This window comes from Prionailurus bengalensis, chromosome E2 (assembly GCF_016509475.1).
Source record: "Prionailurus bengalensis isolate Pbe53 chromosome E2, Fcat_Pben_1.1_paternal_pri, whole genome shotgun sequence".
Lineage (NCBI taxonomy): Eukaryota > Metazoa > Chordata > Mammalia > Carnivora > Felidae > Prionailurus > Prionailurus bengalensis.
This window is the reverse complement of record NC_057352.1, coordinates 57571020-57585934: the sequence shown is the minus strand read 5'-3', so window position 1 is coordinate 57585934 and position 14915 is coordinate 57571020. Positions and strand designations below refer to the sequence as shown.

The 14915-nt window shown below is 60.3% G+C and overlaps 1 protein-coding gene across 3 annotated transcripts in view; it reads right to left on the bottom strand.

Moving 5' to 3' along the window:
• Window positions 1-711: 711 nt before the first annotated feature.
• Window positions 712-14915, bottom strand: part of OSGIN1 (oxidative stress induced growth inhibitor 1) — a 32160-nt gene continuing 17956 nt past the window's right edge. The window contains exons 2-7 of one of the 3 annotated variants that reach the window (XM_043599768.1): window positions 14112-14210; window positions 7480-7584; window positions 6001-6137; window positions 5026-5217; window positions 4668-4759; window positions 712-2002 (exon numbers count right to left, since the gene is read on the bottom strand). In XM_043599768.1, the coding sequence (XP_043455703.1) occupies window positions 1054-2002; window positions 4668-4759; window positions 5026-5217; window positions 6001-6137; window positions 7480-7546 (1437 nt within the window). In that variant the 5' untranslated portion in view covers window positions 7547-7584; window positions 14112-14210 and the 3' untranslated portion in view covers window positions 712-1053. Of the gene's footprint in view, window positions 2003-4667; window positions 4760-5025; window positions 5218-6000; window positions 6138-7479; window positions 7585-11072; window positions 11230-14111; window positions 14211-14915 lie in introns of those variants that run through there. The other 2 variants (XM_043599766.1, XM_043599767.1) reach the window with 2 other exon arrangements.

The window sequence follows — 14915 nt, the reverse complement described above, 5'->3', positions numbered from 1 at the left end:
ATCCAGCCATCCATCTATCCAGCCATCCCTTCATCCTCAACCGGCCCATAGGATGAGTTAAGGAGCATCCACTAGGTCCTAGGCCCGTTGGAGGCACTGGGTTCCACTAGTGAGCAGAACAGACAGGGCTGGGGGCGGGGGGGCGGCGGTGAGTGGTGTCCTTGGCCTCCTGCAACCTACACCCTGGTGGGCAGAGTCAGATACGGAGCGATTCCACAGATAAACCAACCCCAAAAGCTGAACTACCATGAAGGGGTAGAACCTTGGGCCGTGAACAGGGGACTGTCCTGGTGGCTACGGAGGGGCTCGTGGCAGTGGAGGCTTCCTGGAGGAAGTGATGTGCTTAGGCTAAGAGAGTGGAAGGAAGAGGAGTCAGAGAGGAGGGAAAGTGTCCTGGGCGAGAGACCGGCCCTTGCAAAGGCCCTGTGGCAGGTGCAAGCATGGGAGCATGAGGGACTGAAAAGCGTGTGGCCGGGAGGGAGCGTGGGAGAAGGGCCGGGACTAGACTGGAGGGGTGGGCAGGGGCCTCCTCGGCATACCATTTCCCCGCACACAGCCTTCCCCCGCTTCCCGCCCACAGCTGTACCCCCATGTGCGGGACCATCCCTTGTCACACAACTCCCCCGCCTGAGGATCTCCCACATGGCCCTGTGCCCCCCCCCCCAGACACCCAGCCCCCTCCCCATGCAACAGAATCCTCAGACACACGGGTGGAGGCAGGCACTGGGTTTAATTGGGACCTGATTCTGGAAGGAGCAAGGCCTGCAGTCCTCTTGGCTCTGTGCTCAGCCGGCCCTGGTGACCCCAGCTCGTACCAGCGGCTTTCACCCCAGATCACAGCCTATGCCGGCCCGCGGCTTCTGTTCCCGGCCCGGGCACTGGTCTGCGCGCAGACTGCGCAGACTCATCTTCATCGGGGAGGCCTGCCGCATGGGCTCGCGGCCCCTCTTTCTCCCGCCAGGGGAGGCCCCCTCCGCTCACTGGGGCGTCTAGCTGGGCTGTGTAATCTCCCTTCCTCTTTAGGGCCTGGGGACGAGGATGCCAGGCCGGGTGTTAGGGTGGCTTCCTGGCCTCCTTCCTCAGCAGGGAGCTGGCCACTGCCAGGGCCCCGCCCTGCACGAACCGCACGAAATTGTCCCCAGCCAGCGGCCCCACGGCGTACAGGCCCTCCTGGCGGGTGCTCTGGTAGGTGAAGGGGTCCACGTCGATGGGGTTCCTCTTGGCGCTCAGCGGCTGGTCGGGGTCCATGGCCAAGTCAGCGCCCGCCCCGGGGAGGAATGAGAGGTCGGGGTGGGAGCCGATGAGGACCAGCACCAGGGCGACCCCAAAGACTTTCTGGAGGCCGTCGCGGTCCCGGAACACGGCCTGGCGGTCGGCCTTAAAGAGCAGCAGCCAGTGTTCGGGAAGGCTGAGGTAGCCCTCATAGGGGCTGGGCGACAGGATGGACTGCTCCCGCATCATCTGGTGCACCTTGTGGTACTCGGGGTACAGCATCTTGGGCAGCTGGTTGAAGACCAGGCCGGGGTCGTCCACGGGCCGGCGGAAGGTGTGGATCACGGGGATGTTGCAGTGACGCGCGTAGAGGACCGCGTCGGCCGCCGACAGCCCCGCGCCCACGATGAGGACGGGGTCGGAGGCTGGGGTTACCGCGCCCGCCCTCACGGCCGCCTCCAGGGCCGCCAGCTCATAGTGGACGAAGGGCAGGGCCTCCCCGGGGATGCCCAGCCGTGCCGGGCTGTCCGACGTGCCCGTGGCCAGGACCACGTTGCGGGCGCACAGGGAGAAGGGCCGTCGGCTCTGGTCCTCGGTGGTCACGAAGCCGCTCACCTGGAAGAGGGGGCTGGGCTCCCGGCCCCCGGAGCCGCCGGACTCAGGTGTCCCCCACTCCACGGCCGTGACCACGGCGCCGGACACAAAGTTGCGACCCAGGTCCTTCTTGGTCACATAGTCCCTGTAGTAGTGAGCGATGTCCCCAGCCGTGGCACGGCTGTTGCGAAGGCCTCTGAAGGGAAGGATTGGGGAAGCGGGGGTGTCAGAGGGCAGACTGGGGTGTGGGGGCCACAAAGGGGCCATCGGGGGGTGACCAGGCCGGCGGTGGGCCTTGGTGAGGGCCAGGGTGGGAGTGTGGCCACCAGAGTCAGGTGGCCTGGGTTCAAATCCCAGCTCTGCTGCCGGTGAGCTCTGTGCCTGAAGCCCTCCGTGCCTCATCTACACAGCGGGGAGGACGGTGGTGATGGTTCTATTTCATGTGGTTGCAGAGAGGGCTAGAGGGTCATGTGACCAGAAGCTTTAGGAAACAACCTGACAGGTAGTAAGTGACAGGTTAAGCCTCAGCCACTGTTATTACTCCCAAGGACTAAATAACGACCCACGTAAATATGGTGGGATTCCGGAGTGCCTGGGGGGGCTCAGTCGGTTGAGCGTCCGACTTCAGATGGGGTCACGATCTCGCGGTTTGTGGGTTCGAGCCCCGCGTCGGGCTCGGTGCTGACAGCTCAGAGCCTGGAGCCTGCTTTGGAGTCTGGGTCTCGGTGTCTCTCTGCCCCTCCCCCACTCACGCTCTGCCTCTCTCTCTCTCTCTCTCTCTCTCTCTCTCAAAAATAAATAAAGATTTAAAATGTTTAAAAAAAAATAACGGGAGGATTCCATATCTATAAAGTTCAGAAACAGGGAAAACTGATCCATGGGGTGGGAGGGGAAGGAGAGGTCCCCCCCGGGCAGGAGGAAGGGGTCTGTGATGGGGACTGTCACCATACTGGGGACCAGGATGAGGAGGCCTTCAGGGGCACACGCAGCCACAGGAGAGACTGTTTTATTGCAGCATTGTTACTCTTGTCGGGTCGCTGTTATCACCGCCCCTCCCAGGCCAATGACCGCAGGGCCGGGACCGAGGGTGGCTGCGGTACAGGCTTGCCCTGATCTCAGCTCCTCTCTCCAGCGACCCGTGCGACCTCAGGGGAGTCAGCTTCCCCGAGTGTGGGCGTGTCGTTAAGGAGGAGCTCACTTCAGGAGAATCCTCTGTGACTCCCCCAACGGGACCGAGTGTGGCGCGAGCTCACACTGTGTCCCCCGAGGCTGTGCCGCGCGGCCCGGCTCGCTAGCCTGCTTCTGAAACCGGAGCCCTGGGGTCTGTTTCTGTGAACTTGTCGCTTGCCCTTCTCGGAGTCAAAATGGTTTCAAGGAATGGGCCTAAGGTGTTACCTCCAGGGTTCCTCCTAAGAAGGGCATGTGGGACAGAAGGAGAGCCCCGGGACCGGGCAGGGCTTAGGAACCGTGGCGGCAGCAGCCCAGGGGGAGGGAGGGCACCTGCTGTGGGTGTGGGCCTCCCCCCCTCCCCGCCTCAGCTCAGGGCCCCCCCCCCCCCCGTGAGTAGGAATAGTCACAGGAGTAGGCGGAGAAGTGCTGAATCGGGAATATTACGCGGCCATGTAAAAGGCTGGTTACGAACACTGTCCTCATGGGGTGAAATCCTGAGGCCGGAGTGTTAAATTTAAAAGTAGAATATAGGGGCACCTGGGTGGCGCAGTCGGTTAAGCGTCCGACTTCAGCCAGGTCACGATCTCGCGGTCCGTGAGTTCGAGCCCCGCGTCGGGCTCTGGGCTGATGGCTCGGAGCCTGGAGCCTGCTTCCGATTCTGTGTCTCCCTCTCTCTCTGCCCCTCCCCCGTTCATGCTCTGTCTCTCTCTGTCCCAAAAATAAATAAACGTTGAAAAAAAATTAAAAGTAGAATATAAAAGGAGGGGCGCCTGGGAGGCTCAGCTGGTTAAGCGTCCGACTCTCGATCCCAGCTCAGGTCACGATCTCACGGTTTGTGAGCGCGAGCCTCGAGCCAGGCTCTGTGCTGACCGTGCAGTTCCTGCTTGGGAGTCTCTCTCTCTTTCCTTCTCTCTCTTCCCTTCTGCCACTCGTTCTCTCACTCTCTCTCAAAATAAATAAGAAAACATTAAAAAAAAAAAAAAGTAGGCTATAAAAGGGCACGCCTACAATTACAACCTAAGTTCCCATCTGTCTGTTAACACGTCACGACTCTAGCCTGGGTGTCTTCCGACCAAATCTGCAGGGACACAAAGGCTTTGTGAAACGGGGTGGCTGGGTGGGAGACGAGAGGCCTGTGAGGGGCGGAGGGGACAGGGCGTCACCACCCGCGCGGCGACCCCCTCCGACCCCGAGGCCCCGGGCAACTTTCTGCCTCACTCCCCAGGCAGGGCAGGGGCTGGGACTCGTTTGTTCAGGGAATGAGCTGTTCCCCCAGGATGGTCAGAAGCGTGCAGGGAGGTCACGACGGAGCAGGAAACAAGATGGAGAGAACTATTCCCCCCCCCCGCCCCATCATGGGCTAGCGACAGGCAGGGGTGTGGGGGTGGGGGGAGCCTGGTCGGAGCCCCAGGGCAGGGCCAGCTGTCCCCCTCCCACAGGGGCTGGGATGCTGCCCAGGCCCCCCATCAGAGGCTTGTGGGTCAGGCAGGAGCACTGGGGGGAGTCCCGGGGTGAGCCCAGCCCCAGGCAGCCCTCTCCCCACCGGGGCCTCAGTGTCCTGCCCCGGGCAGGAGGAAGGGCCGCCTTGGTGGCCCTGAGCGCCTTTCCCTCCGGCTCCTGGGCTCCGCGTGGGGGCAGGCCCGGGCCACCCCGCCCTCCTCACCCTCCGGGGCTTTCCAGAACTGCCTCACCTCCGCTTCCTGCCTATCCACTCCGTGACCTGCAGGTCTGGGAGACCCATCCACTGGCCTTGGCTAAGGGTCACCATGGAGCCTTCAATGGACTGTGGGCAAAAGGAGTCCTTTGGTCCAGGCCTCTCCTAGCCCCTAGCCCAGCAGGTCGGCAGGGGGTGGGAGGCCTCAGCTGGGGAGGGGGCAGAAAGGGCAGGTGGGGAGGGAGGCAGAGGGGCGGTGGGTAGAGCAGGAGGGGGAGGGAAGAGGGAAAAGGCAGGAAACGGAAGAGTCCTAATCTTTGGGAGGAAATCTCTCCGACACTCCGGGTAGACTGAGCCCGGATCCCCCCCGCCCGCCTCTCCCGGCCCCCACTCACATGCCAGGCCCCCCCAGGCGGGTTCCGGCCTAGGACCATGTGGGGGATGGCTCGCTCCTTCTGGTGCTTCCAGGTAAGAACGGACTCCATGTTTCCCCCGAAGTCTGTGTCTGGGCGCAGGAGGGCGTCAAAGAGCAGGGCCACGGGGCTTTGGCACCGGCCTTCGAGGCCTTCAGACAGGTAATCCAGGTCCTGGAGGGGGTGCACGGGTCAGAGGGGCCACTGGACCAAGGCTGCCCGGTTTTGCATTCCCACCCTAGTATCAGGGTGGCCAGACAAACCCGGAAAGTGCTGCCTCTCACTAAGAGATAAGGCACGGCAGCATGTTAAAGGCTCTGACAAGTCCTGCAGCCGAATTTCCCTGTAGTTTTGCCAAACCCGAGCATCCCTCAGACTTCCTGGAGTAGGAACGTCTTCTCTGAGGAACCGGTGTCCTGTAGAAGGCATTTTGAAAGATGCCGATCTAGACCAAATGCCAGCTTGCTTCCTCATCCACCAGCTTGAGGGTGGGAGGGGCTAGGAGGAGGGGAAAATGCTGGGAGGAGGAGGTGGACAGCCAGCGGCCTTCTGGAAGGCCAGGGGCGTGGATGGAGGATTGGTGAGCTCCCTGGGGCAGGGGCTAGTGAAATGAACTACCCAGGGCGGAATTTCTCAACCGCGCTCTGTGGCGGGAGCGTGGAGGGTAACCGCGGTTGTGACAACCGACGTTGTCCCCGGGGATGGCCGAGGGGGCCGTGGAGAGCAGGATCGTCCCCCGGGTTACACCCGCTGGTCTAGGGGACGTAAGGGAAGCTGGTGTCGCAGCTGCCGATCGCGAAAGACGGCCCTGGTTCCTGGCACGATTTCCGGGCCGGCCCCTGTGGCCGCTCGCCTTCCTCACGTGGTCTTGTGGTCTAACCACCGCGTATTTTTATTCTTGCCCTGCCTCCCCAGGGTGTGCGTGTCCCCCGCCCCATCCCCAGAGCTCTGGCCCACCTGGTCCAGGAGGGAGACCCCCGGCGCCTCGGCGAGCTTCCTCTGCAGCAGCGGGTGCGGGTGGACGGCATCTGGCCTCACGTAGGGGGTGTAGCCGGACAGCAGGTAGGACAGGCAAATGCCTGAGGGGCCGTTGCCTGAGGAGACAGGGTGGGGTCAGAGGTACCGAGGGCTTTGGTCTTGAGCTGACTTGCTCAATCGATTGGCTTTTCGTTCGTAAAAACAGAACGTCTATTCCTTTTCCTTCGTAAAGACAGAACATCTATTCCGCCGTTAGCCGCGCCGGCCACTGTGCGTAACAATGGCCAGTGACTGGAGCACTGAACGGTCGTGTCGTCGAGAGCCTATTACGCGCCGGGCGCTGTACTCTTGTACTACTCTCATGACAATCGCTGACATTTGTCGAGCACTTGCGATGTGTCAAGGGGATTTTAACAAGCAAATAATAAGAAACTGACCGATCCCCCCGCCGGACCGGGCCCCGCACGAGGCCCTGTCGTGCGTGCCCCGGCCCCCATTCTCTCCCGATAACATTCGTGGGTGCACGCTACCCTTTCCTCCTTTTCATCCCGGGAGGGAGCGGGAGCTCAGAGAGGTTGAGTGACTCGCTTGTGGTCACACAGCAACGTGACGGAGATTCTAAGACCGCTAAGAACTAGTCCCGTTAGCCCAGAGCTGACCGTCTGGGATGTCACATAGACGAGTGAAATATTAGAGCACAGATTGTTCCGTGCTCTGCAGGGGTGAGAGCAGGGGCGCGGAGCCACCGGTGGGGGTCTCTGCTCCCCGGGCCTGAATGATTCACACCGCCTGTGCATGGCACTTCTTGGGCATTTAACCTCGTGACATCGTTTCTTATTGGTCTTTCCCCTCCTCCTTATCTTGTGCTGCTGAGAAGATTACTCGTGTGTGGAATGAGGACAAACCGTACGAAATCGCTGACGTTCACCTCTTTTTGATTTACAGAAATGGCCATTTCGGATCTCGGCTCGCACGGGGGAGGGGCCGCCTGTCTCCCACTGGGCAGCCCTGAGGCAGGAACCACATGCTTTAGCCGTAACCCCTCATGCGGGCGGGCACCTAGCACAGGGCCAGGCGCAGGGACTGTCGTGGGCTTAGGACCAGGCCTCCCCCCTGCACCCCCCTCCTCCGCTCTCGCCAGGCAACCTCAGTGATGGTTCTGCTCTGGCCCCCTGGGTTCCTGGAGGGATTACAGGGAACGGGAACGACATTTTATAAGCTGCTGGGCACCTCATCAGGCGCACTGCGAATGCTCAGTGGCCAATTTTTTTTTTTTCCATTTAACTTTTATTTTTTTTAAATATGAAATTTATTGTCAGATCGGTTTCCATACAACTCAGTGGCCGATTTTAAAGGCAACGGTGGTAAAGAAAGGCCAGGCCTGGGCTTGCCTGGCTCCTGACCTTCCACTCTCGGGGCTCAGCGTGTCCCCTCCCCCTGCCCCGGGGCAGCACTCACCGATGATGACGACTGGGAGGGGCTCCGAACGGTCGGTGCCAAGGTGGTCCCTCCTGTGGATGTTCATGGCTGGGGCTGGTGGGGGGCTGGGAGCCGGCAGCTGATCTGGGGGAGAGGAAGGGCCACTCGGTGAGCCTTGGGTGTCATGTAGGCACTTCCCAGCTACGGGGTATTGTCCTTTGGCCCTCAGGGTCAAGTCCAAGATCCTCCCTGAGGCCAGTCAAGATGCCGCTCCCCTGCTCCTTCTCACCTCTTCGCACCTGCTCCGTTCCAAACAGTCCCCTCTCCCGACCCGGTCACTTCCACGTCTGAGCTGCACCCCACTCGCCCCATCTCATCGGCAGGCAGTGACAACGCCCAAAGCTTCCCGTCCACCTTCTGTAAGGCTCCTTCTTCTCAACCCAGGGGCAAGCCCTGGCCGACAACGTGGTGACAGCCACCGCCCCCACCCCGGTCCAGCCCTCAGATCTCTGAGCAGCCAGTGGACTTTGGAGCCATCACCCGGCCCTAGCACGGCGCTTCCTAGCTGGTGACCAGGGGCTCATTCCCAGACCTCTCTGGGTCAGGCTCCTCATCTATAAAGTGGGAGTAGCAGTCTCCACCCGGTAGGGTTGTTGGCGGACATAGTGAGGTGATGGCCGTGAAGCACCGGCTGGAGCAAAATGTGCTGCTGGGAAAGGACCAGGGCTCACTGCCTGCTCCAGGGGGCTCGGTTGGAACAGGTGGGCTTGTGGAGAATTGCCCCCCCCCCGGGGAACTAGGTTTGGAGAAAAGTCTTCCAAGCTGGCTGGTCTCTGGAGCACCAGCGCCCCCTGCTGGCCGCGGGCCTGCATCACTCACAGCGACGCAGACCCCGTTCTTGAGGCTGCAGGTGCAGAAGAGGCTCCAGACTCACCTTCTCCCTCCACATCCCCCAAACCCAGCTAACGGGGGCCCCCGGGCTCGCCCACTGTCCACCCCCTGCCGTCCTGAGGGCCCCAAGGCAGCACCCACACGAGTGCATCAGGAATGGGTGGCCGTTAGCACCGACCTAGCTCCTTCCCGTGTTCTGCTCATACGGCCCCACGCAGAAAGCTCTGTCAGTTATGATCCCATTTCACAGATGCGTAAACTGGAGCCCAGAGGGGACGCACAGGTCGCTCAGTGCCACAAAGCTGCCTCTTAAACCCAGGGCTAACTGGTGCCAGGCTTTGCCCGGGTGCACCATGTGTGACCCCGGCCAGCCCCAGGGAGACCCGGGGCTTGTCACAGGGTCACACACACACGTACAAAGTGAGTGGGTGGTCATATGGCCCCAGGGAGGGGGGGCCCAGGGTCACCGCCATCAGAATTCTCCCGGAGAAGGCGGAAATCTGGATTTCTACGTGCATTCTCTGATTTGGAAAAGTGGGTGACTAATTCCCACTCGTCCGAAAAACCGTGAATAGCCGACGAAACGTGACGGAGCCAGGATACGACGTCTGATGCGTGCACAGTGACAGAAACAGCAGCCCCCACCCCCAGGCAGGCCCTGAGAGGTGAGCCGTGTCACCTCCACCTGGCAGGAAAAGGGAGGCTCGAGGTTAAAGGATGTCTCCGGAGTCACACGGCGGGAAGGGGCACGTCAGGGACTCCCTCCTCGGTGCTCTCGGGCCCCCTGAAAACAGCCTTCCATGCCGCTGGTGGGCCCAGGGGAGAGGACTTGGGGGTGGCCCCCCCACCACTAACAAGAACGACACAAAAGGCTAACACTTCTGGACTTCTATGGAGCTGGCTAGGTACCAAGCATGTTCTAAACACTTTATCCACATTAATTTGATTCTTATTTAATTAGCAGCATGCACTGTCATACGTACTCTTAGGCACGCTCCCATATTACAGATAGGCAAGCTGAGGCCAGCAAGCCCTTCTCCAGAGTGGAGTGTGATGGGGGCCATTCCCAGCCGGGCTCATCCTTCTGCCCTGTCCCCTCTGCTGGTGGGGAGGGAGGCCACGGGTCCACGTTCCCAGCTGGCAGGGAGCAGTTTCTCACTAACCGCTGGGCACTGGGTGAGCCTGGTGGTCCTGGAGAACAGGATTATAGTTCCCAGAACGCTTTCTCCCGGAACCGCCAAACAGCCCCAGGGCCCCACCCCTCCTCATGACTGTCCCCAGGAACAACAGGGACCCAGGTGATGTCCTTGCTGAAAGCTGTGCCTTAGCAACTTTCATTCTCATGCAAACCCACTTCACTGATGTGAAAACTGAGGCTCAGGGAGGTGAGGCCATGCCCCCGAGGTCACAGAGCCAGTGGGTGATGGAACGAGGGTTTGGCACCCGTGGTTTGGGTTCACCTAGACTCTCCACAGCCCCCCGAAACGAGCACGCAACCTGCTCCCAGGGACCTGAGCCCGCCCTGGGCATGCCCGTCCCCTCTCTTGCCCCTTGAGCGTCCCCACCCCCAGTGAAGAGGGGCACTCCCCCAGCCCTCATTTGCCCTCTTCTTGTGCTTCCCGGAAGGCGGAGGGACCCAGTTACCACCAGGGCTCTTGGGATCTGAGTCCAGGGCTCCCAGCAGCCTCTGGATGCCACCCATGTGAGGTCACGACCCAGGGGACACTCCTGTGCAGCGTCCCAAGGTCCTGAGCAGCCAAAAGCTCTCATGACCTTGGAAGAAGGCACACACTGCCTACTGACAGCAGGCGACCTGAAACCACACCCATCCCAGTTACGCTTTTTAGTGCTGTGGCGTTGGCACGGCCACCTTTTTAATGTTAACTTTTTCTTTGAGTGCCCCCCCCCCCACTCCGGCCCGCGCTGCCTGGACAGCAAAAAAGCTCCCATGAAAGACTGACTCTAACTCCCAGAAGCAAATCGGCATCAAAGGAATGGAAATAATGGCATCTGTAAATGATGTTTCTTTGAACTTTGTAGCACAGGCACTTTCTGGGGGAGGAAGGCTTAAAACTGTTCGGAGACACTGAGGCACCAGTTCGGCTACACTTATTGGGCACCTCCGGCGGCCCTTTGCTCATTTGACTTTGATGACACCCCCCACCCCGGGGCACAGAGGCGCCGTCTTGCCTGGGGAGATGTCCGAGACGAGTGCAAAGACTGCACGATGACAGTTGCCACCAAGGAAGTGACACGAGGCCGTGGGGCAGGGTGAAGGTGAGGGGGGTCCCTGGACACACAAGGGCCACCTGCCGGCAGCCTGGGCACACCCCCCTGCACCCCCTCCCTTTGGAGCCTCCCCCTCCTGAGCCCCAAGAGTTCAGAGGCTCCCCAGACCCCTGGTTCTCAGCACCCCAACCTCTGTCAGACGCCAAGTGCTGGGGACCCCCCGGGGCGGCCCGGAAGGCCGGGAGAAGCACCCAGCCCAGCAGCCTGGCTGCAGGACCCAGGGGCCTCGCCGGGCAGCGCGCCGGGCTGACCACGCCTCTTTCCTGCCAAGAGCAGCATCACGTGGACCGGCGACAGCGGGCGGCAGGGACGGAGGGTGCCAGGCACCTGGAGATGGTCATGGCCCGCAGGGGCGGAGGAGGAACCCGGCGGCGGCCCGAAGAGCTTCTTAGTGGGGCCTGCCGGCCCCCCTGCCCAGCCGCGCCCCTGTCTCCCGCCCCCAGGCCACTCACCTGACCCGCAGGCGTTGCAGGGAACCCGGGGAGCCTGACCTGGCGGGCGCCTGGAAGGCTGGGGCCACAGAGCCACCGGGGACGGGCTGCCTTTGCCCCCGTGGGGACCGGACCGAGCAGGCTGTTCGAGTCAGGGAGGCGAGGGTATTTCACCGGCTGGGAGGAGGCAGGCGGGCGGGGCGGGGCCAGGAAAATCACTTTCATAAGCGTGAGTCAGCAGGGGCCCCTGGATGAATGAACTTGCACTAGACCCAGGACCAGCCTTAAAGGGCCCCCACCAGCCGGGGTGGGGGTGGGGGTGGGGGTGGCCAGGCTGGCCCCCACCCCTGGGGCTCAGTCAGTAAACGGAGGCCCCAAGGGACCCCCAACCGAGCCAGCCTGGCCTTTTCTCTTAGGGAGGGAAGACAGCCTTCCCAAAATTGGAGGTGGCCCTTGTGTTGGGAGTGGAGAAAGCCACACACCCTGCTTACACTGGTGGCCCCCCTCCCCCCCCCCCCCCCCCCCCCCCCCCGGCTGTTCTCCACTCCGCCTCAGCCTCACCCGACTCAGTGACCAACCTCCTGACATCAGCCTGCCCAGGGTGAGACCCCGGGCTCTGCCACTTCCTGGGCGAGCTGCCTCAGCTTCCTCATCCCAGAAACGGGGCTGGCTAACAGGCTTTCCCCCCTGGGCTGGGCGTGGTATGTAAGCGATGCCACCCTTGGCTCCCTAGTTCAAGTCCCCCTTTCTTCCTTATTCTTTCTCCGCACGCCTCACGTTTTGCTGACCCTTACTATTATTTCATTGTCTGTCTCCCCAGACCAGGAGGTGGGTCCTGCGTGGGCAGGGGAGTGTTTCCGTGTCTGCTTTATCCCGAATCTAGAATGCTGCTCTGCACACAGTAGGCGCTCAAGAAGGAAGGAGGGAGGGAGGGAGGGAGGGAGGGTTGGGACAGTATTTGGCCCACAGACCTCAGTGCACATTAGCTGTGATTTTCATTATTGACGTGAATGCCGCCCCCTCATCCTTTCCTGGCCGGGGGGGGGGGGGGGGGCTGTGGCAAGCAAGGGGGAACTCGCCTTGCGTGCAAAATTTAAGGGTGCACTGAGAACACCCAGTGATGAAGAAAATAGTATTTTAGTGCAAGGTTTTTTGGAAAATCAAACCTAGGGGCGCCTGGCTGGTCCAGTCGGAGGAGCGTGCGACTCTTGATCTTGGGGTCGTGAGTTCGAGACCCACATTGTGTGTGAAGGTTACTTTAAAAAAATTGGGGCGCCTGGGTGGCGCAGTCGGTTAAGTGTCCGACTTCAGCCAGGTCACGATCTCGCTGTCCGTGAGTTCGAGCCCCGCGTCGGGCTCTGGGCTGATGGCTCAGAGCCTGGAGCCTGTTTCCAATTCTGTGTCTCCCTCTCTCTCTGCCCCTCCCCCGTTCATGCTCTGTCTCTCTCTGTCCCAAAAATAAATAAACGTTGAAAAAAAAATAAAAAAAAATAAAAAAATAAAAAAAAATAAACCTAAAAAATCAAAAACAATGCCCAAAGTGAAGGATACACAAAAGATTACAATTTCAAAACCAAACAGGATCTGTAACCGTGCCGAACCATGTTGGAGCCTGAGCAAAAAGAAAAATCAGAATACTGATGCTGTCTTCATTTAAAACCTTGCTATGTTTCTTCATCTTGGATTTTTGGCGTTACTCTTGATTTTTAAAAATACCGCAGGAACACAAGACCCGTGGGTCTTGATCATGGAATGCGTTGGTGCCCCTTACAGTTTGTGCCCCAGGTGATGTCTCTCTCCTGGTCCTGGTGGCCACAGGGGCTGGGGCTGGGGTTCGCACAGCACAGGGTATGCACAGGGAGGTGAGGTGGGGGGACGAGGAGGAAGGGGACCAGGTCAGATTGTGAGGCTCTACTGGGGACAGAGGGTGGTATCCCACCAATGAAAGATAACCTCTGAGGATACAGAGTCCCGCTGAGACCGGCAGGGACAGATGGAACGACAGAAGCCACGGAGTGGGGGGAGGAGAGGATGGGGGAGAGGGAGAGAGGCAAGCTGGCACAGGGAGGGCTGGAGGCTGGGGGTGGGTGGAGGGTTTGGGGGGCAGCGCGAAGAGCAGGCTGAGAAGGGAGACCCTGGGCTCAGGGAGGAGGTTAGGGGTCATGAGCTGGGAAGGCGGCCCCACAAGGCTACGCCTGAGGGGAGCCCCTGCCTCCGGCCTGCGCTCTCCTCCTTGGGGGCTCCTGGGTTTGTGCCCTGTGCCCGGGACCCCACTCTCAGAAGGGCCCTGGGCTTGCTTTAAAGCTCCTCTGTCACCACTTTAAAATCCTTATTAGGGGCGCCTGGGTGGCTCAGTCGGTTGAGCATCCGACTTCAGCTCGGGTGATGATCTCGTGGTTCACGGGTTCGAGCCCCGCTGACTGCTCAGAGCCTGGAGCCTGCTTCACGGATTCTGTCTCCCTCTCTCTCTGCCCCTCCCTGGCTCGTACTCGGTCTCTCTCTCTCTCTCAAAAATAAATAAAACATGAAAAAGTAATCATAAAAAATAAAGTCCTTGTGAATTTTTGAATGAGGGGTCCCTCATTCTCCCAATTTGCACCGGGCCCCACAGATCACATGATGGGCCAGACTGGGCTGCACCGAGTATGGCCTGCTGGGTGCTGGGCTTGGGCGCAGCCCCCCGGGCTGGGTGATTTCTGCTAAGGCACTGCCCCCCTGGAGCCTCGCTTTGCCCACGGGAAAATGGCACCCACAGTCCCGGGCCCCTGAGCAGCAGTGCTCCGCGGGGTCCTATATGACAGGGTACATAGCAGGTGGGGGGGGTGGTCAGCGGGAAACCCACTGCTCTGGGCTGCGGCTCCCTGGGTGGCTTCTAGCCCCTTGTAGGTGTGCTGTGTGACCTTGGCTGTGGCCTCCCTCTCTGGGCGGTGGCTGTTTCCAACATCTGTGGCCGTTCCAGCCGTGGCCTTGTTTCCAACGCTCCCCGACACTCTGAACGGGCACCGTCCACGCACCAGGAGCCCAGGGACAGCCTAGGGAGTGCGGCTTCCACAGACATACCTCTGCTGCAGGCTGTATCTTTGCCCGGCCGCCTCGTCGTCTCCACCTCCCCATCCCAGGGCTCTGGTCTGGAACTTCCAGTGTGTTTGGATGTGTAAACTGAGGCAGAGAGAGACACCCCGGGTCAGAGGTTCCCACTTGGAGCGTCTCAGCCCACGTGGGGCGAGGATGAGGTTCGGGGTCCAGAAAGGAAAGCCCGGGAAGGAGGTGGGCGCCCAGGTCCCCCATCTCTGGGTCTGGCCCGTCCTTCCTCCTGACCTGCCTCGTGGCCCCCGCTAGCCCTGATCCCTTTTCCGGATTTTGAAAATCTGCTGATACAGAGAATTGTGGGCGAGATGTGGACTTTCTTCCCCGTCGCCTGTTTATCTGCCAGGAGATTGTGGGAAATAGAATGTGTTGACTTGCTTCCAAAAAGCTTGGCCAAGACATAGACAGATAAATGTCACGGGCGACAAAGGGACGGTGGTTGGGGACCATGGAGAGGGAAGGCAGGTCTGTGGAGGTTCACTTTGGGTGACTGGCTCTCTTGGGACTCCACTGGGTGCCCCGACCCCTCCACACCTGCCCCGTCCCCTTCAGCATCTGGAATATGAGCGCCTGGACAAATACAGGCCCTCAGGCAACCGGACTGCAGATAAGATACAGGCTTTTAGTGTAAATACATTCCATGCAGTATTTAGGATGCACTTAGACGAAACAATTTTTTTTTTCATTGTCTATCCGAAATTCAGTTAATTTCAGCCTCTATTTTATTTGGCAAATCTAGCCATAAGCATAAAGTACACTAGGTTTTGAATAGTACAA